Consider the following 27,678-nt stretch of genomic DNA (forward strand, 5'->3'; position numbering starts at 1 on the left):
CATTAATTGCTTCTATATGTTTTAATTAAAGCGTCTTCATTTCCATTAAGATAAATTCTAATGAGCAACGTTTCACATTAAGTGGATGTTTGCTTTGGTTTATATAAGAGTTTATTTATTACAAAAATAGAACTTTAGTGCTTGGTACTTAAAATTTTAAAACTTTTAATTTATATGGAAACTGATTTAAATTTTTAAAAGAAGCTATAAACTAAAGCTTCTTCAAATTCTCATTTTACTTTTACATAATTCATAGAATGAGAAAAAATTAATTTATTTGACATTCATTTTGCTTATTGATTTCATGTATTTTATTCATAAAAAATAAAATCATTTCATTATTTTATTTTATTTTTATTTTAAAACTTATGATTTAATTTAATAAAGTTAACTGCTATTGTATTTCCTTCATTTATTAAAAATATATAAAACTATTATCAAATAATTTTTAATATTCCAAAACTTTTTTACACTAAATTTATCAAACGTTATTTTAATTTATCTTTTTTAGTAGTTTGTAAAACAGTCATGCTCCAATAACATTTCTTATAAAATCTTTGATTCGAGCCAAACATAACGTAGTTTGTGAAAATTCTTATTATTATTATTATTGTTATTATATGATGATAAGGGAGTGGGAGCGAGGGGCATTCAATCGGCGGATGGATCAGCATCCGTCTCATTCTCTTCCCATGCATCGGGATGAGAAAAAAATTAAAAATTTTAAAAATCGATTTAAAGCTATAATATTTGATTTAATTCGATTTAATATTTTTATTTAATTTGAATTAAATATATATATTAAATTAAAATTTAAATTTAAATTAGATAGTGAAAAATAAAAAAAAATGAATCGAATTATATATATTTTTTAATTTTTATAAAATAAAAATAAAAATTTTATATCAAAAGTTATTTAAATATATTAAAATTTTATATTAAAATAATATATAAAAATTAAAAAAATTAATAAATTAAATCAAATTGATAAAATTCGATTCAAATCAAATAAAAATTTGATTCAAATTTAAATTTAAATTTTTATAATATTATATAATATTTAAAAAAATTAAATCGGTATAAATTAAACCGTTACCACCTCTACTTATGCATGTTGGGGCATGTATAGCTTAGGCATTAAATTCAACTCTCATTGCGTTACTTGAACCTGTAAGCGTTATCCCCAACCTCGCTCCCACACGTCATATTTCCCTTTCAATATTTCTCTTTCTAATTTCCTATTGGCTGCCGTTTTCGCTATTAGAATTCTAGGGGTCTCAGTCTCTGCTCTGCTACGCCCTACAACCATAAACGTGCATTATATAAGCTCGTAACGTCCCACTTCACCCCTTCAATCACACAATTCATTTCCATTTCTCTCTCTCATGCAGCCCAGAATCCCTCCCCTTCATTTCCTCTCCCCACGTGAAACTCTCCCCCACCTCTCTTTTCATCTTTCCTGTTAGCTCTGTCGGATCAAATCTTTTCAACTTAATAATAACAGTAACTGTAATCATCACCAAACATCTTCCTATATATTATCTACCCCTTTCTTTGGCTACTCTCCACGAAAATTTCTTACCCTTGCCCTGAGGATGATGGAGTTGGGTTTGGTTTCGAAAGATACAACCTGGTGGATTTTTACTCTTCCAGCTTTCTTTGGATCCAAAAGCCTTCTTGATGGGTACGTTTTGTTTTCCCTCTGTATGGCTTTTCTGTCTCTTGCCCTTCTTACGTGGGCTTTTGCTGTCGGGGGAATTGCATGGAAAAATGGAAGGAACCGAAAGGGTAGCCTTTCTATTCCTGGTCCTAGGGGTCTCCCTATTTTTGGTAGCCTCTTTACTTTGAGTCGTGGCTTGGCGCACCGTTCTCTTGCCGCCATGGCTTGGTCCAGGTCCAACACTCAGCTCATGGCTTTTAGCCTGGGTTCCACTCCTGTAGTTGTAGCTTCTGATCCCCACACTGCTCGAGAAATCTTGACCTCCCCTTACTTCTCTGACCGTCCCATCAAGCAGTCGGCTAAGAGTCTCATGTTCAGCCGAGCGATAGGGTTCGCTCCCAATGGCACCTATTGGCGGCTTTTGAGAAGAATAGCTTCATCCCACCTCTTTGCACCAAAGCGCATGATAGCACATGAAGCCGGTCGCCAACTAGACTGCACCATCATGCTACGCAACATAGCAAACGAACAGAAACTCCATGGCTTTGTTTCCTTAAGAAAACATCTTCAGTTTGCTGCTTTGAACAATATCATGGGAAGTGTTTTTGGCAAAAGATATGACCAGGAAAAAGATAGTGAAGAACTGGAAGAGCTTAGGGATATGGTAAGAGAAGGGTTTGAACTCTTGGGAGCTTTTAACTGGTCTGATTATTTGCCATGGCTAAGTTATTTCTATGACCCGTTTCGTATCAATCAACGTTGCTTGAAACTCGTTCCCCGAGTTAGAAAACTAGTCAAAGGCATCATTGAAAAACACCAACAACTCAATGAGTCCGAAAAACTGTCTGACAATGCTGATTTTGTTGATGTTTTGCTCTCTCTTGACGGTGAAGAAAAACTCCAAGAAGATGACATGGTTGCTGTTTTATGGGTTAGTATAGTTTTATTAAAGTTTATACGTTAATTATTTGCATGTTTAATAATGTTGAGTTAACTTAGTGAGATTCGGTTCTTGAGCTGTTATGCAGGAAATGATTTTTAGAGGAACTGACACAACTGCTTTGTTAACTGAGTGGGTCATGGCTGAGTTGGTGTTGCGCCCGGAAGTACAATCCAAGCTACAACTTGAGATTGACAGTGCCGTGACAGACAAAAGCCTCACCGACGCTGACGTGGCTAAGTTACCTTACCTTCAGGCGGTGGTCAAAGAAACCTTACGGATCCATCCCCCAGGCCCACTCCTTTCGTGGGCCAGGCTATCCACATCAGACGTCCAGCTCAGCAACGGGATGCTTGTTCCCGCCAACACAACCGCCATGGTGAACATGTGGGCCATAACCCATGACCCCCACGTGTGGGATGACCCACTCGAGTTCAAGCCCGAGAGGTTCTTGGTAGCCAACGTGGACGTCAGAGGTGGTGACTTGAGGCTCGCACCCTTCGGCGCTGGGCGCAGGGTTTGCCCTGGGAAGAACCTTGGGCTGGTCACGGTCAACCTTTGGGTGGCCAAGTTGGTGCACCATTTCAAATGGGTTCAGGATATGGATGCTCACCCGGTGGATTTGAGCGAGGTTCTGAAGCTGTCTTGTGAAATGAAGTTTCCTTTGCTTGCCCTTGCTTTGGAAAGAGATGGTGCCCTTTTGCCTTAGCCTAGGGTTTTAGGGGTTTAATTATTAGTATAGTTGTTATATTATTTAGTGGATTTTAAAGTTTTTCCAAGGCTTATTTTATGTGAAAACTGTATATTCATTATAGTGTTCAGTTTCTTTAAGTATTTAAACATTTAAAGGTAAGGGTTTCCAGCAGTGTGAATGAATCTAACATTAACTAATTTTGTTACGTTTGTTATATATTTATTTAATTAACGAATTTTTAATGTTATTTATAATTGTTTAAATTTAACAAATGAACAAAAATTAAATTTATTACAAACCATTTGATAAATGTTTTACTCATTTACATTATCAGATATAAATAAATTGAATATAAATGAAATTTATTACGAGTGATAATAGTTTGGATTGAATTGAATTTGATTTAATTTTTTTAGATATTACATAATATTATAAATTTTTAAAATTCAAACCAAACCTGTATATAATTTGAACAAAATTGTATTAGTTTAATTCGGTTTGATTTTTTAATTTTTAATTTTTAAATTATTTTAATATAAATTTTTAATATATTTAAGTAAATTGTAATATAAAAATTTTATTTTTATTTTACAAAAATTTAAAAAAATATATATATATATATAAACTAAGAAAAATATATAATTTGGTTTGGTTTTTTATTTTTCAATCTAAACTTAATATATAAATTTAATATTTGAATTTAATCCAAACTAAATAAAAAAAACTGATCCGAACCAAATCGAATATTACAATTTTAAATCGATTTTTGATTTTTTTTCTCACCTATAATTTTTATTATGTTTATAATTTATTTTCCTAATTAATTAACTTTAAAAATTATTCATTTATTAATTTTAAAAAATAAATATAAAAAAATAAATAAAATATGTTCACAGTAAAAAATTCTATTTATTTACATCCCTAAGCTCTAATTTTGGTTTGGTTTCTAGGGCTATTTAATTATCTAGATTAATTAATTAATTTTCTTTTTTTTTTTTTTGGTTGTAGCATGCTTTATATTGTTTCTTTTCTTTTCTTTTCTTTTTTATCACATAATTATTGTTTATTTATTTAATTGTTCTTTTCTATGATCATCTTTATAGAGAGAGAGAGAGAGAGAGAGAGAGAGAGAGAGAGAGAGGAGTAATTTGGCAAAGCATTGGACTCAAATTTATTCACTAATCCAACTTTGTGAATTGGGATTAATGAAAACAATATTTTGAAAATTTTATCATATTTTACGAATTACTATTAATCTTAGATATATTTTTGTATTAATATAAATTATAATATTTAATTTTCGTATAAAATATCATATAAATCCATAAATTTTAATATTTTATATGATATAAATATACAAATTATCATATCAATTATAACAAGTAAGTGTTATCATGCACTCTCCTAATTTGTCTCTCTTCAATTAGTTATTCTCACTTTCATCAACACTCTCAAAATTATTAATTAATAATTAAAGGAAGCTCTCATAAATCGGCTTCTTATCATTCTTAACCGACTTAAAACGCCATGCTTTTTTCGTGCATTGCTTAAAATGTGATATGGTTGAAAAATAACATTTTTTTAATATTTTTTTCATTTTTCATTCATAAAACAAATAATATAAAATGATTTGCAGTTATTTATTTTCATTTCCGTTTTAATTAGCTTTTTTTTTTTTTTTTTGTGATTTACAGTTGATGAAGTCATAAGATTTGGATGAATCCACAGTGAGGAAAGCGTGATGATAAGATGTCTGTACATTAATTTCTCATTATCTTTATTCAAATCCAATTGTTCTATATTCAATTAAATAGATAAATTAACATATAATTAAATAAATTTAATATAAATTTGTCGAACCTCCAATGTGTACATAACGAGATTTGAAAAATAAGAATTTAAATATTAAATTTAATTTAATTAATTCATATAATTATATTTAAAAAATAAAATTTTAATTTTAATATTTACGTACAAATCTTTTTCTTTTTTTTTTAATTTTCGTGACACCTTGTATATAACAAAAAGTGATGGTTTAAGGTTTAAATAAGATCTCATACTTCTTTACGATATCCCTATCACGTGAAAGGTCATTCAAGTTATATGTTGATGAAATGAATCTTACATGCGAAAGCTTATCAGGGTTAACTAACACAAAGCAGAATAGCACTATGCAAAAAATATTATCTTTTGATGGAATAAGTTTTTATTTGAGCCAACAGCCAAAGATTGAAATTTGGAATATTAACACAAACTCACTTAAATTGCTATTTTCAATTGAATAATAATAATAATAATAATAATAATAATAATAATAATAATAATAAGCAAGACTAAAACATAGAATGAGTGAGGTAAGGGTTTAGATTTCAAGTTTTACTCAAAGTGATACGACATAAATAAGATAAAAAATAAAATATGAAAGAGATATAATTTAAAATTTTAATAATAATTATATATGAATTTAATAAAAAATTAAAAGAAAAATCGACATAAATTATAATAATTTTTATAAAAAATATAATATAAAAACATAAATTTTAATATTTTAAATGATATGAATATCCTAATAGTCAAATTTAATTTTGACTCTAAAGATTCATCAACCATGACCGCATGATTTGATCTTGATTATTTAAAATGGCACACAGTACATCAATTTATTTTTCAGACTAAGAATTATTGTCCGCCTGAAGGAAGCAATCGAAGGTATCCTCGTTTTACTATATATACAATTCTAACACTAACTTTAATTTCCAAGAATCATCCAAAAGACATTAATTTCAAGAACCCAACCTGAGGTTTCTTAATTGTCCCCAGTGGCCCCGACAAGGTGGTCGACCTCTCTTACACATCTTGGGGAAAATATAGAAAATTGTTCATCGTTTTCAATTCTCAATTTAAGAAATATACACAACCCTAGTTTTTTTTCTATGGTTTCACCCTTTTTTTTTTTTTAATTTAAATTCAGACTCTTCTTGTGTTTTTTATGTAATTTTTTTTTTTTTCAAAAATCCATTGCGGCACACTTTTTCTTTAAGACTCTTTGCTATGGCAATATATAGTATTTGCTCTTGGCAAAAACGTCGGTAAACGACAGACATAGAATAATGCATGCATGCAATTTGGTTCTATTTGTAAATTTGACGACCGACTCTCCTTCCAATTCCAAATATTAGATTATATATACATATATATATATATATTCTTAATAATGATGTACTTGGGATAATAATTTTTTAATTAATAAAATAAATACAAAGAAAAAATATTTTTTCTTTTAATAAGAGGTCAGGATATAAAGAAAATTGAGAAAGAAAAATTTGCAAAAGTTGGATATTGAACTCTGCTTTATTGGAAATCATTTTTAAAAAAAAATAAAAAATGAGTGAATCATTTGAATTAAACATCAAGTTCAAGAGAAAATCTTCTTTACTCCTAAATGAAATAATCACGTGATTCATTCATAAAATATAAGAATTTTAATTATTAAGATTCAATATTTAACTATCTAAAAAAAATATTATAGGTGGTAGATTCAATGTAAGGCAGCTTTTTCCATCAGAAACAGACATATTTGATCCATTTTGTTTCTACAATGCATGTATTGTGTGTGTGTGTGTGTCTATATATATATATATATATATATCGAGATGTGTGGTTCCATTTATTCAACCTTTTACCCAAGGAACCAATGCAAAACCCGAAAATAGTTTCAGTTAAGTTGATTAGATTTACCAATGGCTTTACTCTGGTTAGGATCTGTTTGAATGGGATAGAAGCTATGAGAAGATTAAAATGACAATACAAATTGCAATTGTTTGAATTAATAATGATTAAATTAAATTTGCTATTGCTAAACTTAAACTCCAATTTGTAGTTTCAACTGGAATGAATATAAACAGGCAGTTTCTGTTTCTTATAAAATGAATTCTCATCTTTGATTCCGCAATTTGTTCATCACATTAACTAAAGTACTACAACATGAGGCCAAAGAAGTTTATGCTGCCTAGGTACATTGGTATTTCACATAATTATTTATTTATCATCATTTGGTGCCTTGTTTTGTTTTTTCAAGCTTTGTAATTAAAAAGATTGGCAATTGCACAAATAATTTCCATGACTCTGCAAAATTAAGCACATTTGTAACACTTGCATTGTTATGAACAAGTATGCTACCATTCACAGCTTTTCTAGTGGTAGATGTTTAAAATTTCAACTACTCAGAAGCTTGAACAATCACAGAAGGATTCAAGCTCATAATGTCCAGCATTAGGTTATGAGTTTTAAACTGAAAGAAAAAGGGTTTGAAGAGGGGGTTTGAGTTTCAGGTCCCCTCCATGAAGCTAGTGACTGACTTCTTTACCATGAGTGACAATCAACAGTAACTAGAAACAAGCAATTAATGACGAGCTAGAGATATTAAAGGACAGTTCAACCTTTTTATTAAATTTAACTCTAAAACCTCAATCATCAGAAAAACACTTATTGAAAGCTAGACAGATTGTTTTTCGATACATGGTAATGACTGAGGAAAGAAAGATCTCAGCTTACCTCGACTACATTCGCCCATACGTGGAAAGCATATCTCTTAATTTTAATGCTTCTCTCTCTAAGCAATCAAAACTCATGGAATTAAGTATCCTCCAACTCCAGTTCCCAATCTGCACACAGTAGTTATCAAAGAAAAAGTCACAATGAGATTTGTCAAAATCCATCTTTGTTTGGATATGTTACACTTAAAATGCACAAAATACTTCCTTTTTCCATCTGGCCCCTTTCTCTTGATGATAAAGATACGATAATTTAAACCATCATAAATGCTCTATTCCTCAATTAACAATGTTCTAGATGCATGAACCTGGGTCAGCTCATGCCACAGTTCATTGCACATTCATATGCACACGTTTAAGGACACTATCTTTACCTCTGTTGCAGGAATGTTCATCCTGGCAGAACTCCCTAGCCCAAGAATATCCTGCATGGTTATTACTGCAGTTTGAGCTACTGAGGAAAGTGCAGCTCCGATCAGTGCCCATGAGATCTGATCTTCTTCGGTGATATGAAGGTACTTCAATACCTGAGACAATTTCTGAAGTAAGACAAACATGACTTGATAAAGCTGATCAGAAGCTTTAGCATAACAAAGAAAACTCACATTGGACTTCTCTTGTTCCAACAAATTGCTCCACCAACCTTGGATCTATGAGACAGTCAAATTAACTATTAGTATGCAATATCAAAGAATTTGATAACATAATTTGTCAAACCAGACAACAATATGCTTTTAACCAGATCAATTTTCAAATTTCTTACCTCACCTTTCTCTCTCAATCATTTTCCATACTAGTCCTCCTCCGTATTATATATTCTAAGATCAAGACATTTTCCTAACTTTGGATGTTTGCTCCAGATATTAGTAGTATTCTAGACATGGATGATTCCCTTAAGGCATTGTTGTTTATGTGGTTGTTATTTTGATTATTTTAGCTGAAAATTGATACAAATAAGTACTTTCATATCTATTTGAGTTTTTGCCTTGACTGGTTTTGTCTTGTGGTGATTTCCATTATTGCAAATCCAGAATTTTGAGCTTGTTTTATTTCAAATTGTATTTGATAAATAGATTAATGAAATTTGTTCCCATGGAATAAATTTCCCAATGGCACCTATCATTCCTAGCATGTATCATTCCAACTTTCAACCAGCCAAGAAACCAAAAATACGGTAAGACATCAACAAAGAACCATTTCTTGAAGGAGCTTTACCGTGTCATTATCATGTGTTCCAGTGTATACAACTTGATTGTGCTCATGATTGTGAGGCAAATGAGGGTTGCTAGAGTCACTGCCGAAACCTAGACCAAGAGAAAATGGGACAAGAAAAAAATTAGAACGCCAATTTAGAGGCCATCGGTCAAAACTGACAATTTAAAAAGATGTCATCACAGTTGATTAGCAATAACATATTACCAAACTGGAGAACAGCCATTCCAGGTGCTCCAATAGATTTTCTAAGCTGAGTTACATCCTCAGTTATAACTCCCTGCCATGTGACAACCAAAAAGATGAGAGCTTGCATAGCAGAAGCAGATCAATTAGGGAGACAAACAAAATGTTTGCTACTGAACCCCAAATATCCTCAGCATCCTTGATAATCAAAAATTATTGCAAAAAAAAAAAAAAAATCAAGGGAAACATACAGAAAACAAGCAGCACAAAGACACCAATGATTTGTTTAGTAGTGCATGCAATGCAGGAATGAGAATAAACTGCAATTTAGTTTATGATTAATTAAATGATCCTTAATGGTGCTCAGCCATTATGATTATGCTTTATCTATATTACTGGTGTTTCTCACTATTATATTATATTTTTGTAACACCTAGGCATGCAGACAGAAGAACAATTGTACATGAAATAGAAATGATGCATCAAATGATGCCCAAAAATCATAACAAGCAACATAACACGCAACTTGTACACCATTCAAAATCAACTAAATTATTGAACCAGAGCTCACTGTAAATTGAATTAGCTCAAATCATAGCTCACATGATCTTTCTCCCCCTTAAGTGAGAGAAAACATCATGTAACGGGTTTCTGCAAATAGAAGCAAGAATATTGAACTATACCAAGACAAGTTATAATTTACTCAATATCTATAAAGTAGCTGAAATGCCACTCAAATACAAAACGTTTAATGTAGGCATATTAAGATTTATTGAAGAATTAAGTATTTAGACAGTTTCCTTGGGGAAGAGACGTGAAAAAAATAACAAATAGAAACCACAGCAAGTAAACAAAACAAAGGATAAAAATACATTCTCCATATTCTATCTGGTAGAACATACCAGATCTTCTGCTATGACATCAATCTTTCCAACTATTGTGGAGATCACATCGAATAAGGATTTATGTGGACCAACCTACTATCATGGAAATAATATCAGCAGTGAATGGCACAATTAAAGGAAATTTTAACATGACCAGAATTATAGAACCTGACCTTCCATCGTCCAACCATGGCAACTTTCGCTTCTGCATAGATTAATTGTGTTAGTAATTTGGTTTCAGTGTAACATACATTTCTCACAAGCACCATTCTGGTCAGTATAGTTTACAACATCTCACCAGAAGGGACAGCCCAAAAGCCAGCAAATCCTCTAAAGTGGTCTATCCTGAATTCATCATAAAGATTCTGTGCACGTCTAATGCGACGTATCCACCATAAAAATCCATCTTTCTCCATGGCTTTCCAATCATATAGAGGGCTGAATTAAAGCATGACCTTGATTAAAGATGACTACTGTAGCAAGAAACTAGCATAAAGTGTAAATTGTACAAGTAACTCAAGAGAAAATACGAGCAAGAAAATCAGGATAAGCAAAATATATGACTCAGGATTACATGCTATGACTGAAACCGTTGGTGAGTTCAGCCAATTGTCAAAAACTATTGAATTCAAGACTCCTAACCTTTTGTTATAAAATCAACAACAGAAGTGCATAGCAATAAAAAAAAACAAGTGAGAAACTGTAGAGAGAAGTAATTGTCAGGTACATGTAATTTGTTTTCTAATGAATCTTCAAAATGAATGAACAAATGAAACAATACCTTGCTTTTACAAGCACAGACAATAACATTTATGAAAAAATAATTATTTATATTTCAAACATGCAGATAAACTTGTTTTTATGTAGTACAAACCTCCCCCATAGCTGACCAGTATCACTGAAGGCATCGGGAGGAACACCGCTGACAAGCCTAGGAAAACCATGCCTATTCTGCCAATGAGAATAAACAAATTTGTAGCCAAAACCAATAATTGAATACTTTGGGGCATGCTTAAATTATTACCACTTATATGCATAAATAAACTCCTCACCAGCAAAAAATGTTTCTTATTAGCCCAAACATCAGCACTGTGATAACCTACATAAATGGGCATGTCTCCCATTATGCTGACTCCCTTCATTCGTGCATAGTTGCGAACTTTTTGCCACTGTCTTTGGAATAGGAATTGTTTAGCAATAAACAAATTTATCTGCCAAGTGAAAGCAAGAGCAGCCAGTGATATTAGCATCTAAATTAGGTAGATAATGTAGGAGACTATTGAGACTATTGAACCAATATTTTCATTAAAAGAGATCCAGATCATACAAAATCCTTTTTTTCCTGGTATATGGTTTCCAAGGCTGCAAGATGGCGATTTTTCAAAGGTTCAGGCCAGTCATACCAACTGAATGTTTTTAAACTGTCATTGATAGCAGCGAAATAAGCTGAATCTTCAAGCCAGCCTACAAAATTTAAAAACCAACTTAAATGATCACATGAAGAAAGGCCTCCAATGGCCAAACAACTCAAACTCAAAGGTAATGGAAAGGAACTCGTTAATTTCAGTATATGAAAAATAAATAAACTGCTGAATACTTTTACTCCCTTTTTCTTTTTATTATTCTCATGAGAATACTTAACAGATTAAGGTAAACTAAAAAATACTAATGGAGCTACTAAGTTTTGTTGGTTATTCCCTCTAGTCTAATTTTAATGAATTTACTCCTATACTTTAATTAAAAGTAGATTTAAGGATAACTGATAACGGCGTTAACTTCTACAATTAAATTTGACTACATGGCTTGTTTGTTGATGACATAACATGCTAACCTGAACTTTTTTATCACCCAGCACACATTAGTAAAGAAAAACTTTATTTTTATAAAAATATATTAAATTTTTTTAAAAAAATTTAAAGATATTTATTATTTAATTAAAATAAAATATGAAAAATTTTAGGCTAATGTGTCACATAGCCAAAAAATCATGCCAAGTAATCACTAAAATTCCTTTTCATCAAAACTAAAGGCAAAATATTAATATTATCATCAATTGTCTTTAAATCTACTTTCAATAAAAGTTAAGGGACTATATCCATTAAAATTGGAGTAGAGGCACTAAAACAACAGAATTGAGATGGTACAGGGAACAAATTTAGACTTTAACGATCTCGAAAACAGAGTCTTACAAATACTCCCCTTTCAATCCCACAAAAAGCAATCTTCTTTTTTCACCAAAAACCTTTCACCCCCAAACTCCACAAATTCATATAGGAATAAAACAGTCAAATGCAGACTGAAGCTCAGTAAATATGTAAATGACTACTACTAGAAGTAAATAGGAATATAACAATGTGCAATTATATGGAAAATAAATAGCTCACTTGATATGATAGGATCTCTATGGAAAGCCTCAAGCTGATTTTTAAGTTCTCCATCAGACAAGAGGAGCCTTTCTGCAGCCTAAAAAATGATAATGTGAGTTGAACTGGGCACAGCTAACTAAAAAAAGAAGTGGCATTCAGAGGATCCTTTACCTTACTTATCATAGGATCCTTCAAGTTAGCAACAGTAGAATAGCAAACACGGTCAGAATCACTGCACAAATGATATAATAGGAAGTTAAAACATAAGTGAGAACATAATTAGACTGTCATTGATCATACTATAATTTAGCCTGAATATAACAGTTAACTCAAAAAGAAAAAAAAAATCCTTACATTGGTTGTGGAAGCTCTTCCCTCGTAAGCAAACCATCTTTAACAAGCTCTTCAAGTGAAATCAAGAAAGTGTTACCACAATTTGCATCCTGAAAGGACAATTAACAAGGAAAACTACACAATGTTATGTAGACCTATGAGTATGAGTAGAGAAGTAAATAACAAATCAATGCTCGCAAGCTATTCAGGTTCACTAAGATAAAATATAAATTTAGCTTGGTCATTGTTGAGTCGAGTTTAAACTCAACTTGCTCGATACTGAAGCAGATCGACTTAATGTCCTAATGTCCTAGTATTGAGCGAGTTAAATTTGAATATCCTAATGTCCAACTTGAGCAGCTCATAAACATAATCGAGCTTTTAAATTTTAATATATTCTAATTATTTTAATTAAAAATTTACTATTTTACCTCTATATACGTTAATTTGAGCTCGAGTTTTAACACATAATCAAACTTGAAATCGAGTATGAGAATCAAGTTCATTTTTATTAAATGAGTTAGAATAGCTTAATTTTATTTGGAGTCGAGCTCTAACTTGAAAATTAAAACTTGATCAAACTCGAGCTAAGTTTCTAATAGCGAATTTCGAGTCAAGCACAAGTTTTTCACTGTATCAATTCAGCTCGACTCAATTACACTCCTAAGAATGAGTAGTAAAAAGCCCAAGTAAGTGAACAAAATTTCAGGATTCTTCTTTCTGAAGCATGTTGGATACGGTGAAATCATAGAAAAAAAATAGTTATTGAAACAGGAAAACAAATAATTAAGAACATATTAGTGAAGCAGCACCTGGCCTGCATATGGTGATCCTCCTTCATCAGGAGGAACAAGGGGAAGCACCTGCATTCACAATCAATTTTCATTCATCAATACGTGTCATAAAATTTGATTTTTCCTAGATTCTGTGACTCAGCATGGAAACGAAACGATGCGTTAGAAAGGGGGATAATGGAGATGGTACCTGCCAAACAGAGCAGCCAGCTAAATGTAGCCAGTCAATGAAGCGAAAAGCTTCTTCGCCAAGATCGCCAATGCCATAGGGTCCACGAAACGACGTCGGGTGGAGCAAAATACCGGCTCTTCTCCGCTGGTTTGGATCGGACTTGGGAAGCCAATCACCGTAATCAAGCGGTAAGTCCTCACCGACTTCGAGGCCGGAGAAAGCGGAGGAAACGGCGTCGTTACGAAAGCGAAGGCTAAGAGATTGGGTCCTCCGAGTTTTGGGTTTGAAGAACAGACTGAAAGGAAAGGAAGAGAGTGGAGATGATGAACGATGGAACAGAGGAGAGAAAGGAGGGGAAGAGAGTGGAGATGATGAACGATGGAACAGAGGAGAGAAAGGAGAGGAAGAGAGAAAAGAGAGAGAGCTAAGAATGGCCATAACAATTTGCAAACATTTGTGATTTGGGAATGTGAATAAATTGAGAGAGAAAATGAATCGATGGTTTTAAAATCAATCAGTTTGAAATGATTGCTGGGCGCACAGTTGTCGGAGGCGGAGCCAAGCAGCTGGGGTGGCACTTGGCCACGAGGCAAAGCATGGGATGCACGTGCAGTGATGGCCTGATGGGCTTCCTTTCATAGATTTTTTTGCATAATAATTGGCGCTGGCTTTCAATTATGGTCCAAAGAAACGTTATCCCATGTTGGTTTCTAATTTTCTATTCATCCCAAGAAGGGCTTTTGTTTTTTTTTTGGGAATCATATCGAGGAGTCTTGGGGAGTGGAAAATTGGAATTGACTTCAATCAGGAGATGAAGGAAAATCTCTTGCATGTTACCATCCAGAGCTGCCAACTGTAACCAAATACAGATTCCAGGCCTCAACATAAGGAATCAATCATCTCCAGGTTATGCCTCCCATCCTCCAATAGTAATACTAAGGACTCCATTTATATAACTGTGCTATAACTGTGCTAGCTAATTGCATTCTCCACCAGAATCTTAAAGCATTAAACTACATATAACAGAAGAATAAATGACACAGCAACAGGTTTCAACTCTCAATTTAAGCATAACTCCACTGGTTGATTACTATAATTCCATACGAATTAACAGCTATAATCTCACATGAGATAGGCTGACACTAGAAACTAGCACTTCAGTCACATCTCCCTTCATTTACATGCCTTCTGAGTTCTGATTGCATAAGATTTGCTGTAACAACTCCTACTTACTCATCTCTACCTCTAATTTCTTTTCCAGGATCTCCACATATTATTGTTTCTCTGAAAGGGAGATCCCACCTATATAGACAGTGAGACACCTTGCCTTTGCTTCTCTATATTATGATTAAATATAATTACAATTCCTGAATTATTTCAAATATCATCAGACCAGTCACTAGGATCAGATTCATAGAACAATCCATCGACAATTTGGTCGATCACTGAATCAATAAATGTGTTACAACTGACAGTGAAGATTCGACCAACTTTGTTCCGAGCACTAGATAACCAAGCAAAAGCAGCAGCACAAGTCATGGCCCCTAAGCATACACCAGCAGCTTCAGCAATCCCTTGCAAGTCCATCTTCCTAAATAGGGAGTTTCCCGTCACAAACTCTGTTATTACTGTTGCTGCAAACACAACCTGCAAAAAATAATCACCATTAGATTAATGTTTACTCTGTTAGCCAATGCTTCAAAAAGTAAACACCATTAACCCTACAATATTGATGGCAATGGTATAACTCAGTTTACAGCCATATCTCTCTTCAAAAGACGAGTATTAATTTGATTAAAACAATTAGTACGACAACAGTTTCTCTAAGCCTAGAAAGTTTTTCCCAATTTCCTGATAGGGTCAAGCTTTCTGTTACTATGGTCAAAATCTTTTATTTCCAACTATCTGAGATGAGACCTAATAGGCTACCAATTACCACATGGAACTCAAACAGGGCAAGAAAAACACAAACTTGTCCAGTTCAAAGTTTGATTGTTCTGATAAAACTCCGAACACAAACGTGCTTGAGCAGTTGAGCTCAATAACGAGACTCTTTCACAGGAACAAAAGCAGTCAGTCTAGCAGTGAGAGAATTTAATTACCATGGCGAGGCGACCAGAGATGATTTCGAAGTCTTGGCTCTTCTTGGAGCTCTCAATATACTCAGACAACGTCTCGAAAAACGGGGAAACTTCATCACCCTCTTCCCTTCTTGTCTTCAACACCCTACCTCGATCCGAACCATACGATCTTAAAGTACACAACCTCGGCTGCAACACTATCTTTCCATTCTCAGGTTCACTCACTTTCACTCTCTGAGCCGGAATCGAAACCTGACCACCCAATTCTCTCCTAGTATTAGCCCCAGGTTTATTGGAAAGTAGCTCACAATGTATTGCACGCGCCACCGTGGCCATAGAAAAAAAATAACAGGGTTCAGTTGGGGGATTGGTTTTGGGGATTCCTAGAATCTTGGGGTGTTTTGAGGATTGTGTTTTTGGAACCTTGGTGGTGGTTTATGAATCCACGTCTGGGACTTTTTCTTTGTTTGTTTATTAGGCCAGGCGGTCGATGGTGATGGAGAATAGTAAGGAGAGGATTTTGGTTCGATAACGTGGCTATCAGAAAGATGGAATAGTTTGTAGGTACTGCATTCAACGACCTGTCGCTATTATCATAAAAGTGATCTTTTTCTTTTATGTCAAATAGTCGTTGATCATCATTGGTTTGGTTACTTTTGCCCCTTTTTCATGGTTGAGTGTGGTTAATTTTGTTCAGATGGTTGGATTGTGCAGTTGTGATCTTGATATATCAGGTACTATGAGGCTGGACTGTAGGCATACTTTAGCTAAAAACAAATGGTTGTTAGTTGTTAGTACGTAAAAAACAGGACAAAAAGATGAATCTTCAGCTTATCTTGTTACAAATATTGGAGTTACATGTTTTTGAACTCAACATGTAGGAGTTATATGTTTTTCTTTTCAGAACATTTGATTAGTTATAAAATTAGAGCTATTTGAACTCAACTAAGAGATTGAAACTTGATTTGAAATACGTTTACAAATATGAATTTGAAATATATTACTATGTTATGGCTTATATATGTATGAAATTTAAAAACTTGATTTAACTTGAAAATTGCGTAAGTCCAATGTTTAAAATACTTAATCTAAATTAACTCATTTCTCGATCTAATAGATCTCAAGTTTGGCTTTAATCCAAATTTTGTATGTATCCAAGTTGTACAAAATTTTAAGGTTAGAGCTAGTAGTAGCAGGGCTGAACAAGCTTTTATATAACTGATAATGGAAACTTGCAAAACCTAGCTATTGATAGTGAAAAATAATAATCCCTTTTTAACAGTAAGCTACAATTGTTCATTGATAAAAGAAAAACAAAACCTTTCACGGAAACAAAAATGAAAAGAAAAAGTATACAATGCTGCCTTGGTGGAATCCTAGAACACCTTAGTAATGGGGTGTTCTGATCAATCAAATTGATTAGACTCTCTACCCAACTGCATCTAAAAATCCCTATCAGCCTTTCACATACCAGGAGGATATATATTCATGATTCAACATCACAATGTTAATCAAGTGAACCCCCTGATGTACGTCAGCCTCATCAGCCTGTTGATCAACTCCATATTTGGACTAAATCAGAATCAGATCCTCACAAAAAATATACTGAGCTCAGGCCCATTGTTCCCATCTGGGCTCAACATGTAAAAAGTCTCGGAATCCTTGGAGCCAATAACACGATCGAAATAGGCCCTAATGTAGGCTAACTCTCCATCTTGGCCCTCAGTCTCGGAATTCCCTGGCAACACGCCAGCCCCCATTGACACCGCTTTGAGGAGTTCCATCACGTTCAAATCCTCTTCCGTGGCCTCTCGCTTAACCCCATATCCAGTTTTTTTCCCATTGCTATACATTGTCCACAAAGGTTCATCGAATAGTTTTACCTTATCCTTTTCAGCTCTCTTTTCACATTCCAGGGCAATCCTTACCATCCCGGCACTCAATTCCTTTTGTAGCACGTTGGTTTGCATGGCCAACTCAACAACTAACGAAGGGAGGCACTTACGGTTCTCCTGCACGGAAAGACTTACCTTACCTTTACGATATCCGAACAAAGTTCCGGTCACTCTAGTTCCTGAACTGCATTTGTTAGTGTCCGTCGGTAACCCGACAGGGATGGTTGGGAACTTGCATGTAGGGTTGATGATAGGGAATGAACGAAAAACGGATCGAAAGACACGAACGATTTTTGGTTTATTTTTCTTGTTCTTTTGGGATGGCTGGACAAGGGAAATCGGCTGGCGTGGTGTTATAGGAGCTTTTGGGGTTGTAGGGGTTGCTGGTGCCTGAGCTTCATCCCTGCGGGAGGTAGGGGCGCTGGTTTCAGGTCTGGACTCCCCCATTAATGGACGTTGATAAACCAGGAATGGATGAGGCCCATCCGAGAGATGGAGAGAGGAAGAGAAGGTGAGAGAGAGAGATGATCGTCAGGTTAGGTACTGGCTTGAGGCATTGGATAGACCTTACAAATAAGGTCAAATATTATCTCCTAAGGCTTTGCCTCTTTATCAGGTTTTGAAAATCCAAACATACCATAGCTAGAATAGTATGGAAATAAAGTTAGTTACTCCATTTTCATGCAATATTTACATTGAAATTTGAACAGATAAGAGAGATAATTTCGTTTCCAAGTGCTTCGGACAGTTGGGGAGGAAATATGGAGACCAGGGAGCATATAAAATATCAACTACCAAGGGAATGAATGAAATTCCCTTGTTTTGGTTCATCTCATGCATGAAATTTACGTACAAAATTGTGTTCTAAAACGGGATTATACTTGTAAATTAGTAATCGTAGAAGAAATGTTATTAATGATTAGAAAAAAATAAACAAAGCTATGAAATATCGGTGACAGCTTTAACTGAAATTGACAGGTTTTTATTCCCTATATTGGATTTTGTTACAACTAAATTTCAAGCCACCCAAGCTTTTTCAGCACTTCTAGCACGAGGAGGGCTTAAAAGAACCAAGCCTAGTCACAAATCAAAAGCCCAAGGGCGAAGTTTGAAAATGAATGGAATTGATATGTAAAACCTGTCTTCAAGGTTCTGTTTTTCTTGGGAAGGTTGCTCCAAATTAAAGTTCGGAAGGCCAGTATTGTAAGTGTTCATTTGATGGGCTGGCCATGAGGGATTCAAGTAGATCCGATAATTTAAAATATAATAAAATAATACGATATTAATATAATATAAATAAAAAATATTAAATTAATATAAATTAATATTTTAATAATTATTATAAATAAAATTTAAAATTTAAAAAATATATTATATATTTTTTATATCAACACGAATTATAATATGTAATTTTTATTTAAAATATAATATAAATATATAAATTTAAAATTTTACGTAATATAAATACATGAATAATCAAATTTAAATTAAAAGGCATCAAAATAAGACTTCCTCCTTGTTAAATCTAATTAGGTTCTCTTGGGTTTTATTTTTCCAAGGGGTTGAGTAACTAAATTTCCTCTCTTTTTTTTTTCCCCCTAACAATTTGAGTTTAATTTAGTGGATGTTGTTTTAATTATAATTATAAGAACCCTTTTACATTCCACAAGGAAAGATCAGAGTTGACAAAACCGATTCAAACTCAAAATATTTCTTTAATCTTTTCAAGCTTAAATATGATTATTTGATTTTTAAAAAAAATCAATAATTTAAATTAAAATTAATTCAGATTTAAAATTATTCAAAATTATATGTTTCTAAATTATTTTATTAAACTTTAAAACTAAATAAATTGAATAACAAGTTATTTAAATCTAATGATTCAAATCTAAACAATATGATTACCAAACTTAAAAAATTCGAACGCAAAACTAGATTTTTTTAATAAAAAAATCCTACTTTGAAGTGTTCCAACTCAATTTCATCTACCAATTGCTACTTATAAAAAAAACATTGTTCCCTAGCTTAAGCTTTGATGTGCCCTTGTCAACAACATTTAGGACCGCTCTTAAAATCTCACTAAAATTGCTTGATATCGAGGATTAATGCTATCTATTGTGCTACCCTCCATGGGAGCAAATCCTTGCAATTTTCCTTTGATTTTTTAAAATCTTGTATTTGTCATGGATAGTATGTCATGCTTGCCCAAAGGTTAACCATCTTATCAATTAAAATAATTTTTCCTCACCGATAAAAAGGTTATTTAATTGATAAAAATAATTTATTTTGATATAAAAATGAAAATTTTAAATTCAAATCTAATCATTTATTAAAATTATTTTGAATGTATGATTTTGAATTATTATTTTTAATTATTAAATATGAGATATTTTATTTTTCAAATAAATTTTTTTTTTATATTTAAATTTGTGGTATTTTTTTTTTCCTCATTTATGACACAAACGAAATGGTAGTAATTTGAGCATACAAAGGAAAAATAGTCGTTGAGGCGTGGTGTGAATTATTGGATTCTGTATTTAGAAATAATTAATCAAATCATCAATATATGAAAACAATGGGAAAAGCACCGACTTAACCTTCTGACACCAGCTTATTGACAAATTGAATCTGTGCGGTGGTCCCCATCCATCTCACTTTGTTCCCGACCCACTGGCCCCTCATTCAACAGCCCCAGAGCCGAATTATTTTCGAAAAGTCGCGTTCTTGGCTTGTGAGTCAGGAACTCAATTCCCCGTAAATTTTATTTGGAAGGTCGATGTAAGGATATGAGGTTGATTAAATTATAATTTGAAACGTGGCAACTGATTAGTGTATCCACGTTATCCTCCTCACATGGCTAGCACGTGGCAGTTCCGCGGTTCCTTTTTTACTGTTGTGTGTTTGCCCTTTTCCTTTTTACGCTTTTCCACCGCGGTCGCCTCCATCATGGACGGTGTTGGTTTGTGGTTGACGTTAATTGGTTCAAGCTACAGAGCCACGCTTCTCCAAGGAACGTGATGTGCACGTGCTTTGCTCTTTTTCTGTACATTTACGCGCTGCTCCACAGCTGTTTATACAAAAAATTTGGTTTTATTATAAAAAAATTATTAATTTAAAATATTTGATGTATTTTTATGCCATAATAAAATAATCATGCTTAATTTTAATATTAATCATACCAACATACACAAACAAGTAACTATTCATATATGATAATTACAAAATGATATTTTATTCAAATTATATATATCACGTTATCAATGATAGTGTATTATTAAGAATTTATTTTTTTCAAATATCCTCCTTAATTTATACTATTACTTGAATAATTTTTAAAAAAAATGTTAGCAATTTTTTATTAATGAGATGAAAAAAGATATATAGTTTTTAATATAAAAAATCATAGTTTAAAAATTAAAAATATTATAATTAATGAGATTTGGAGACATTCTATAAAATTATTATTTTTAAATAAGACTTAAGTGATTTTATATATTTTTTTAGATATTTTAATTACATTAATGTTAAATACTTAAAATTTTTAATCACATTTTTTATTATATTTTTAAATGTATTTTTTCAACCAAATTTTTTTTAACTATAAACATCAATACTAAAGTAGCCCTAAATGAAATTATAAAACTCTTTTATTAAACTTGATAAATATTGTAAAACAGTTAAATAGATGAAGCTTTTCTTTTTTTTTTTTTTTAAACCTTCTTTTCTTTTCGCTCAAAACTCAAACCAATCTAGTGTACGTTAAAACACTTCAGGCTTTCCCAACAGATCCGCAATTCCACCACGCACGCATACTAATTTGCGTGTGGTCCTTTGTCGACTTTCCATATAATTTCTGAACTAGTCAGCTTCAGCCTTCAGCTCACTTCATAAAAACAATATATCTAGATATATATATTTGGGTGCCATTGGCATCAATCAACCATATATAAAATTTAACAGATCCTTCTTTCTCACCTAAGAATTTTAACCCATCTCCCTTCAAACTCCTCCCCCTTGTTTCATCAGCCCTGCCCATTCCTCCTCACCTACACTTTGTCCATTCAATATTACCTCGAAATTTTGTTTGTTTATATATATTTTTTGACCAGATAACTAAAAACAAGACATGTTTGAATTTGGGGATGAGCTAACAATCGAAAGCTACAGAATCCCATGGCTTATATGGATCCAAGTACTTGTCATGCTTCTTCTCATGATTCTTCTCTATTGCTTCGGCCTCTTCGCTTTGGATGTCCCTGATTGCTCTTCTTCAGGTTCGGCTTCCCTTTGTCCCGATTCTCAGTTGGAGACAAAACCTGTTTCCAAGCAAAACACAAGACTTGACTCCACTTGCTTCCAGGCTTCCCAGGTATCCCACTTCTTCGCCCTGTCTTTGCCATTTTCTTGTCTCTTCAATCTGTTTTCATTGTTGGGTCTGACCGTCGGCTTATTCTGGGTCAATGTTTTCTTCGCCTAGAAGAAAAGTAGCATTTACCAACCTAGAGGCTGCTAGTGGTACAGAAACCGGAATTTCTTGCTAATTTCTTCAATAATTTTGGATCAGCTTTTTCTTTTTTTGATATGTTAGAAATATAAAGGACAATATTGAGGGTCCCTTTTTTGTTAACAAAATTACCATTTCCAACAATGGATGTGTTTTCTTAGTAGGAGAGTAGGAGTAAGAAATTTGACATCCCAAACGCAACCTTTAGACGTTTCCATTACTTCTCACTTTACTTTAACATGAAGGAAGTTCTGCCACAAATCCATTCTCTCCCTATGAAAAGAAAAGAAGTTTCTTTTCACTTTATGCTTCTTTGAAACTTGGAAGCATGGTATTTCCCTTTTCCCATGGTAAAAATATACTGCTATCTGCTAATTTTATAGACTTATCAAGTGTGTAGCAAAGCTTTGATCCTGTGAACAGAAAAACCCAGAATTTTCCTTTTTTTTTTAAGTAAAATAATTACTTAAAGATGCATTGATTTGTGCTCATAGATGCTTATAATTAACATTATCTCCTGTAAAGAAATATGATGCAAACCTGTATCTTTTTTGGTTATCGCCTGTCTATGCAAGGCTGGAATTCTTTGTTCTATTCAGTATTCATTTTCATCTTCTTGTCTGTTTGAAGTGAAGGTTACTTTCTTTAATTTATTAAATTACATTAATAATTCACTCACCCTACCTTCAGAAATTTGTCCTTTTCGTTAGTATAATTTAGATTTGCATAGGGAGGCACATTTTTAATCCCATTAAAAGGGGGAGAGAAGAGGAGTGCTGACGGTAGTTGATGTTCTTTGACTGTTCCTGTTGAAGTTACCATGTCTCCAAATTTTTTAGGCTTCCTTTGGATGGCCGGTGGGAATCCCTACCAATTGGACACGGCCATCCAAAGGGGAGTTTAAGCTCATTTTTATTTGTTCAACTTGTATGGTTATTGTCAAACTTGTTTTGCTCTTGATCTTAACTTGTTTGGAACTTTGCAACTTCAACATGTTCCCCGTGCTTAAATTTGTTCGGAGAAACAACTAAAAGTGCTGACATATATACCTTGTTGATGTTCTGATTATTCCCATGAACTGTGTGCTTGGATTTACAATAAATTGTTTGATTTCTTGTTTAAAAGCAGATATGATTGTGGGATAATGAGTAATGGCAGGTTGGAGAAAACCGGAGCATAAAAGGTGAGATAGCCACAGGAACAACTAGGAGGATAGTAAGAGGAGAAGATGACGGTGCAGAAAAGGAGGGATGTTCATCAAAGGAAGTAAATCAAAATTGTTATCATCCTTGCCACTATCTTAGGCTTGCTAAGCTAGCATTTCTCAAGTGTTTGGGCCTGGATTCTTTGTCTGAGAATAGTTCAACCAGTGAACAAAGAAACCAAAGATAGTATTCATATTAACGTGTCTATTTTTCATTCATTCAGCTTTAGTTTGAAGTTGGTATACCGGGAATTTTCCAACCGCTGAGATTGGGTTGGAAAAAGATTACTTTTCCAATTCCCAGAATTACAATTCTTTCTTGGGCCAACTGGTGGCCATTGCTGATCAAGAGAGAAAGAATTCGACAGGGCCCAACAGAAAGATTTAGCCTGTACGATAATATGATTATAATTTTCTTTTATTTCATGTAAATATCAAATGTTCATTTGAAAAGTGTGTTTAATCTGAAATTTGAAGTATAAATATTTGATCACTGATTAAATTTAATTAAAAAAAAAATCTTAATGAGCTAAACCCCTAAATACCAACAGTTTCCTTCTCAAATTTCAATTCTTTTTCCTCTAAATTGGTGAAATAATGTAATTTTTTGAAATGAAAGTGGCATTTATTTTACCATTTAAATTTTTTTTTTTTCATATTCAGAAAAACTACATTGTAGATTTTTTCTTTTTATTACAAAAAAAAAAAAAACTATTTAAAATTTATTCTTTCCATCCTTTGTTACTCCCTATAATCAAAAGTATACTAATAAAACCCTTGAGATAAAGGAAACGCCAAAAAAATTTTTTTTTTCTTTTTGAGTCATGAAAAAGAAACAAAGAAACGTGAAATTCTAAGTTGAAAACTTCGGAGACTGCAAAGCGAAGAGATAAGAGGGTTTTAAGGCTACGAGAAAGAAAATAAAATTAGCAGACGTCAATCAGAATCAATGTTGAATAGGCTGAGATTTCAGACAGCTGACGTCAGCATCACTGCCATCAATCGCGCTTTCCCTACTAACATCAGCCCGCACTTTCGCTTCCATAATCTCCGCCTCCCGCTCCGCCGCTTCGCTTCTCTTTCCGTCCGATCAGAGTATGGTTCGGCTTCACCATCATCGTCATCAACATCATCTAAGCCGTTGGTTTCTACTCATTATATCTCCTCCGTCGGATCATCTTCTGTCCAGCTCTCTCAATGGACCCTCACCAACCGCCACATCCTCGTGCTCAACGTCATCGCTTGCTCTGTCAGTTCTCCTTTATTGTTTCTATTGTTAATTCCCTTAATTTGGTTGCTTATTGCTGGAAATTTCGCACTGATTTTGAACATGAAATTGAAATGTATTTATAATTAGTTAACTAAGTTTAATGCAAATTTAAATCAACATTTTACAATATACAAATGAATTTAGGATGTGTTTGGTACACAAGATTATGGTAAGTTAGGATAAGATGATATTATGAATAGGATTAGATTAAATAATAGCATCCTATCATGGGTTTGATGTGTGCGAGGATTATGATAAGATAATTTTATTTATTAGTCAAAATTATGCTTTCTTAAAATTCATACGATTTAAGTTTTTGATGTAATTTTTCAGGGTATACTAGGACATGTAAGTTCAATCTCTTAGATTAAAAATAATCCTCTCCACTTTAGGAGGATTGAATCATCTTATGCATGGATGATGATTAATTCTCCTTGCAATCCTATCCTTTTCTTATATACAAATCAAACATGGTATAGGATGATTATCATCCTATCCTATCCTATCCTATCCTATCCATCATCTTATACACCAAACATTGCCCTAGTTTCATAATATGTGCAAAATATTGACCATATAGGATATCTAGTTAAAAACTCATCATTAATGAAATCAACTTGAAGAAGGAAGCGAGAGAAATTCATATTTGGCGATTTGGGTATTCCCAAAATCATTACTGGTCATTCTAGTTCTTGGTGAAGTGGATGGTGTTTGTTGTAGATGATCATCTCAGAAATCAGGATGATCTAATCACCATGATGTTGGTGGTGTTTGAAAGACTTCTGCTTTGAAAACTTTTTAGTTCAGATGTTTTTGCAGACTGCTCTCTCTCACTATCTTAACCAATCAATCAGCAAATTCTATTTCGAGGTAACATTATGTTATTATTCTGACAAATCCACAAATCTTTTCTAGGTGGCAGTTTCAGCAACTTGGCTCTTTCTCTCTGCAATCCCCACTCTTATGGTTGGTTACTCTTGAAAATCTTCAAGTTAAGTGATTTTATTATCATTCAATAATTAATGTTGTAAGTACCTAAAGGATGATTTTTATACATGTCCATTTTGTATTAACTCTTCTAAAAGGCTTTCAAGAGAGCAGCAGAGTCACTAGAGAAGCTGATGGATGTCACCAGGGAAGAGCTTCCTGATACAATGGCTGCTGTTCGGCTATCAGGCATGGAGATTAGCGACTTAACAATGGAGCTTAGTGATTTGGGGTTAGTATTTTACTTGTTTAATTATATGATCTGATATCTCTTCTCTCTTCCCTTTCTCTTTCCCCCTTTTGTTCAATATATTTTCTCCCTTTTTGATTGAGAAAACAAAAAATAATATACAATTCTATCTTGAAGTCATAGTAACCAATTGTTTGTTTGTTTGTTTTGCAGACAGGGGATTACGCAAAGTGTCAGAAGCTCAACTAGAGCTGTTCGCTTAGCTGAAGAGAGATTGCGTGGGTTAACAGACATTGCTTCATCAGGTTATCCGTGCATTTATTGCTCTTTTTAGTTACTTGCTACTAGCACTCAAATGGATACCAATGAATTTTACTTTATTTTTACTTGATTAGCTTCGGTGCAGGTGGTAGCCAATCAGAAAACTGAGGTATCAGGGCCAGTGTTGGCTCGAACTGCAAGAAGTATAAGGGAGGGAATTGTAAAGGGTCGAGCCATATTTCAAATATTTTTCACTCTTACCCGATTTTCTAGGATGGCTCTTAACTATTTTGCCAATCGAGGTAAGTGGTAGAACCGTAGAGTCAAGCTTTGTGATGCGCAAGTTTGGATCTGTCTTCTCTACTTGTGTCATGTCTGAATCTTGTCATTTTCTGTTAGGTTTGTTTCTGTGTTTTATGTGTTAATTTATGAAGTGAGATGCAACGGACCTCTTGAGTCAGGGTTCTTTGCTTTCTGTTTTTCTGCTAGTTAAAGCATTACTGCTTTGCTAAAAGATGTAAACATCTGAGAAAATTTTTGTTTACGCCAGTTGATAAGTTATCCTCTTGTCAAACAAATGACAAAGTCAGATTGAGATGCTTTAGCTTCCACCTGCACTCTTCCTTTTTGTTTCTACCATCACAGCGTGCAGATTTATATTTGTGTGTTACTGCTGGTTTGCTTGTAGTTTTTAGGCACTAATATTACTTTTCGGATGTTAATTTCTGTGTTATTAACTCTGAATTATTTAGGGGCCTTGTAATTTTGATTGAACATAGAGATATTTCAATTAGTCTAGTGAGGGCTCCATACCAAACGGGGATAAGGGAGACATGTTTAATTGCCCGTAGGAGACAAATACTCCATAACGAAGTATAAAGAGAACAAATCAGCAAAACACCATTCGCTTCTGCTCCCTCTACACAGCCCCACTAAACAATGCTATCACTACTCGAATGCTGTTTGATTTATTCTTCTTGTCAATTTGCTGATAACTCTCTGCTGATTAGTCTGGTTTAGTCTCTTGTGTTTTAACTCAACAAGAGATGGTTTATCTTTATCGTACCTTAAAAACTGCTTGGTTCCGTGTCTGTCTTGGTATCTTTCTTATGAAGAACGACAACCATATTGAAGGCAGAAACTAATCCATGTTTGGACTTACTCTTTTAGTTTATCTGAGTTTTGGTTTTTTTTTTTTTTTTAGCATAAATGTTATTATGTTCAAATAAACTTTGGTCAATTTGTTTGCCATCAAAATAATAGTTATAAGGAATCCGAAATTTGATTTAGTTAATTTATGTAATCATATTTAAAAAAATGACATCTAATAGATTTCAAATCTCAGTAATTTTTTTTTTTTTTTTTATATTCTCGGATTGCATGACCTAAATCTTTAGCTGAACCTTGCTCAGAAACTGTACTCCAATCAACGCACGCAAGCCATAAGCTTGGTGAGGACGGTGAGGACTTAAGGCATCACATCTGAGATTCC

General features: G+C 33.3%; 6 protein-coding genes across 8 annotated transcripts; 3 read left to right on the top strand and 3 right to left on the bottom strand.

Moving 5' to 3' along the window:
- The first annotated feature begins 1,075 nt into the window (after positions 1 to 1,075).
- Positions 1,076 to 3,374, top strand: LOC111292746 (cytochrome P450 78A7-like). Its single transcript, XM_022885277.2, has 2 exons — positions 1,076 to 2,591; positions 2,689 to 3,374. Exons 1-2 carry the CDS (start codon positions 1,596 to 1,598, stop codon positions 3,307 to 3,309), a joined length of 1,617 nt encoding a protein of 538 aa, XP_022741012.2. The 5' UTR covers positions 1,076 to 1,595; the 3' UTR covers positions 3,310 to 3,374.
- A 4,340-nt stretch (positions 3,375 to 7,714) lies between these two features.
- Positions 7,715 to 14,983, bottom strand: DPE1 (disproportionating enzyme). The gene is made up of 16 exons (XM_022884898.2): positions 13,813 to 14,983; positions 13,641 to 13,691; positions 12,850 to 12,938; positions 12,667 to 12,727; positions 12,514 to 12,592; positions 11,457 to 11,593; positions 11,182 to 11,340; positions 11,004 to 11,080; positions 10,428 to 10,567; positions 10,303 to 10,334; positions 10,148 to 10,222; positions 9,267 to 9,339; positions 9,063 to 9,151; positions 8,453 to 8,497; positions 8,222 to 8,374; positions 7,715 to 7,958 (listed from the first exon to the last, which is right to left on the bottom strand). The coding sequence occupies exons 1-16, from the start codon at positions 14,230 to 14,232 to the stop codon at positions 7,854 to 7,856; spliced, it is 1,785 nt and encodes a 594-aa protein (XP_022740633.2). The 5' UTR covers positions 14,233 to 14,983; the 3' UTR covers positions 7,715 to 7,853.
- Positions 14,858 to 16,458, bottom strand: SEP2 (stress enhanced protein 2). The gene is made up of 2 exons (XM_022884900.2): positions 15,897 to 16,458; positions 14,858 to 15,441 (listed from the first exon to the last, which is right to left on the bottom strand). The coding sequence occupies exons 1-2, from the start codon at positions 16,209 to 16,211 to the stop codon at positions 15,172 to 15,174; spliced, it is 585 nt and encodes a 194-aa protein (XP_022740635.1). The 5' UTR covers positions 16,212 to 16,458; the 3' UTR covers positions 14,858 to 15,171.
- Positions 16,459 to 17,021: 563 nt separating this feature from the next.
- LOC111292845 (protein MIZU-KUSSEI 1) lies at positions 17,022 to 18,405 on the bottom strand. The gene has a single exon (XM_022885445.2). It carries the CDS (start codon positions 18,215 to 18,217, stop codon positions 17,459 to 17,461), a length of 759 nt encoding a protein of 252 aa, XP_022741180.2. The 5' UTR covers positions 18,218 to 18,405; the 3' UTR covers positions 17,022 to 17,458.
- Positions 18,406 to 21,664: 3,259 nt separating this feature from the next.
- Positions 21,665 to 23,971, top strand: LOC111291840 (uncharacterized). The gene is made up of 2 exons (XM_022883920.2): positions 21,665 to 22,139; positions 23,433 to 23,971. Exons 1-2 carry the CDS (start codon positions 21,897 to 21,899, stop codon positions 23,664 to 23,666), a joined length of 477 nt encoding a protein of 158 aa, XP_022739655.2. The 5' UTR covers positions 21,665 to 21,896; the 3' UTR covers positions 23,667 to 23,971.
- A 141-nt stretch (positions 23,972 to 24,112) lies between these two features.
- On the top strand, positions 24,113 to 26,797 carry LOC111291839 (uncharacterized). Of its 3 annotated transcripts, none has more exons than XM_022883917.2 (5): positions 24,113 to 24,727; positions 25,664 to 25,714; positions 25,834 to 25,967; positions 26,139 to 26,230; positions 26,321 to 26,797. In XM_022883917.2, the coding sequence occupies exons 1-5, from the start codon at positions 24,428 to 24,430 to the stop codon at positions 26,497 to 26,499; spliced, it is 756 nt and encodes a 251-aa protein (XP_022739652.2). In that variant the 5' UTR covers positions 24,113 to 24,427; the 3' UTR covers positions 26,500 to 26,797. The 3 variants fall into 3 exon arrangements, with proteins under 3 accessions (XP_022739652.2, XP_022739653.2, XP_089622490.1); XM_022883918.2 differs by having other exon boundaries at positions 26,332 to 26,797; XM_089766364.1 differs by having other exon boundaries at positions 24,440 to 24,727; positions 25,664 to 25,739.
- Positions 26,798 to 27,678: the final 881 nt, after the last annotated feature.

The sequence above is a fragment of the Durio zibethinus genome, chromosome 10, assembly GCF_047325235.1.
Source record: "Durio zibethinus cultivar Kanyao isolate XHJ-2024 chromosome 10, ASM4732523v1, whole genome shotgun sequence".
Lineage (NCBI taxonomy): Eukaryota > Viridiplantae > Streptophyta > Magnoliopsida > Malvales > Malvaceae > Durio > Durio zibethinus.

Excerpts from the sequence above, each read along its gene's own strand:
- LOC111292746 (XM_022885277.2), top strand. The coding sequence starts at position 1,596 with ATGATGGAGTTGGGTTTGGTTTCGAAAGATACAACCTGGTGGATTTTT. Across the intron at positions 2,592-2,688 it reads ACATGGTTGCTGTTTTATGG|GAAATGATTTTTAGAGGAAC; the intron begins GTTAGTATAGTT and ends GCTGTTATGCAG.
- DPE1 (XM_022884898.2), bottom strand. The coding sequence starts at position 14,232 with ATGGCCATTCTTAGCTCTCTCTCTTTTCTCTCTTCCTCTCCTTTCTCT. Across the intron at positions 11,081-11,181 it reads ATAAGAAACATTTTTTGCTG|AATAGGCATGGTTTTCCTAG; the intron begins GTGAGGAGTTTA and ends TCTCATTGGCAG. Across the intron at positions 10,335-10,427 it reads CTTTTGGGCTGTCCCTTCTG|AAGCGAAAGTTGCCATGGTT; the intron begins GTGAGATGTTGT and ends TAATCTATGCAG.
- SEP2 (XM_022884900.2), bottom strand. The coding sequence starts at position 16,211 with ATGGCCACGGTGGCGCGTGCAATACATTGTGAGCTACTTTCCAATAAA. Across the intron at positions 15,442-15,896 it reads TCTCTGGTCGCCTCGCCATG|GTTGTGTTTGCAGCAACAGT; the intron begins GTAATTAAATTC and ends TATTTTTTGCAG.
- LOC111292845 (XM_022885445.2), bottom strand. The coding sequence starts at position 18,217 with ATGGGGGAGTCCAGACCTGAAACCAGCGCCCCTACCTCCCGCAGGGAT.
- LOC111291840 (XM_022883920.2), top strand. The coding sequence starts at position 21,897 with ATGTTTGAATTTGGGGATGAGCTAACAATCGAAAGCTACAGAATCCCA. Across the intron at positions 22,140-23,432 it reads CTTGCTTCCAGGCTTCCCAG|GTTGGAGAAAACCGGAGCAT; the intron begins GTATCCCACTTC and ends GAGTAATGGCAG.
- LOC111291839 (XM_022883917.2), top strand. The coding sequence starts at position 24,428 with ATGTTGAATAGGCTGAGATTTCAGACAGCTGACGTCAGCATCACTGCC. Across the intron at positions 24,728-25,663 it reads TCAACGTCATCGCTTGCTCT|GTGGCAGTTTCAGCAACTTG; the intron begins GTCAGTTCTCCT and ends AATCTTTTCTAG. Across the intron at positions 26,231-26,320 it reads AACAGACATTGCTTCATCAG|CTTCGGTGCAGGTGGTAGCC; the intron begins GTTATCCGTGCA and ends TTACTTGATTAG.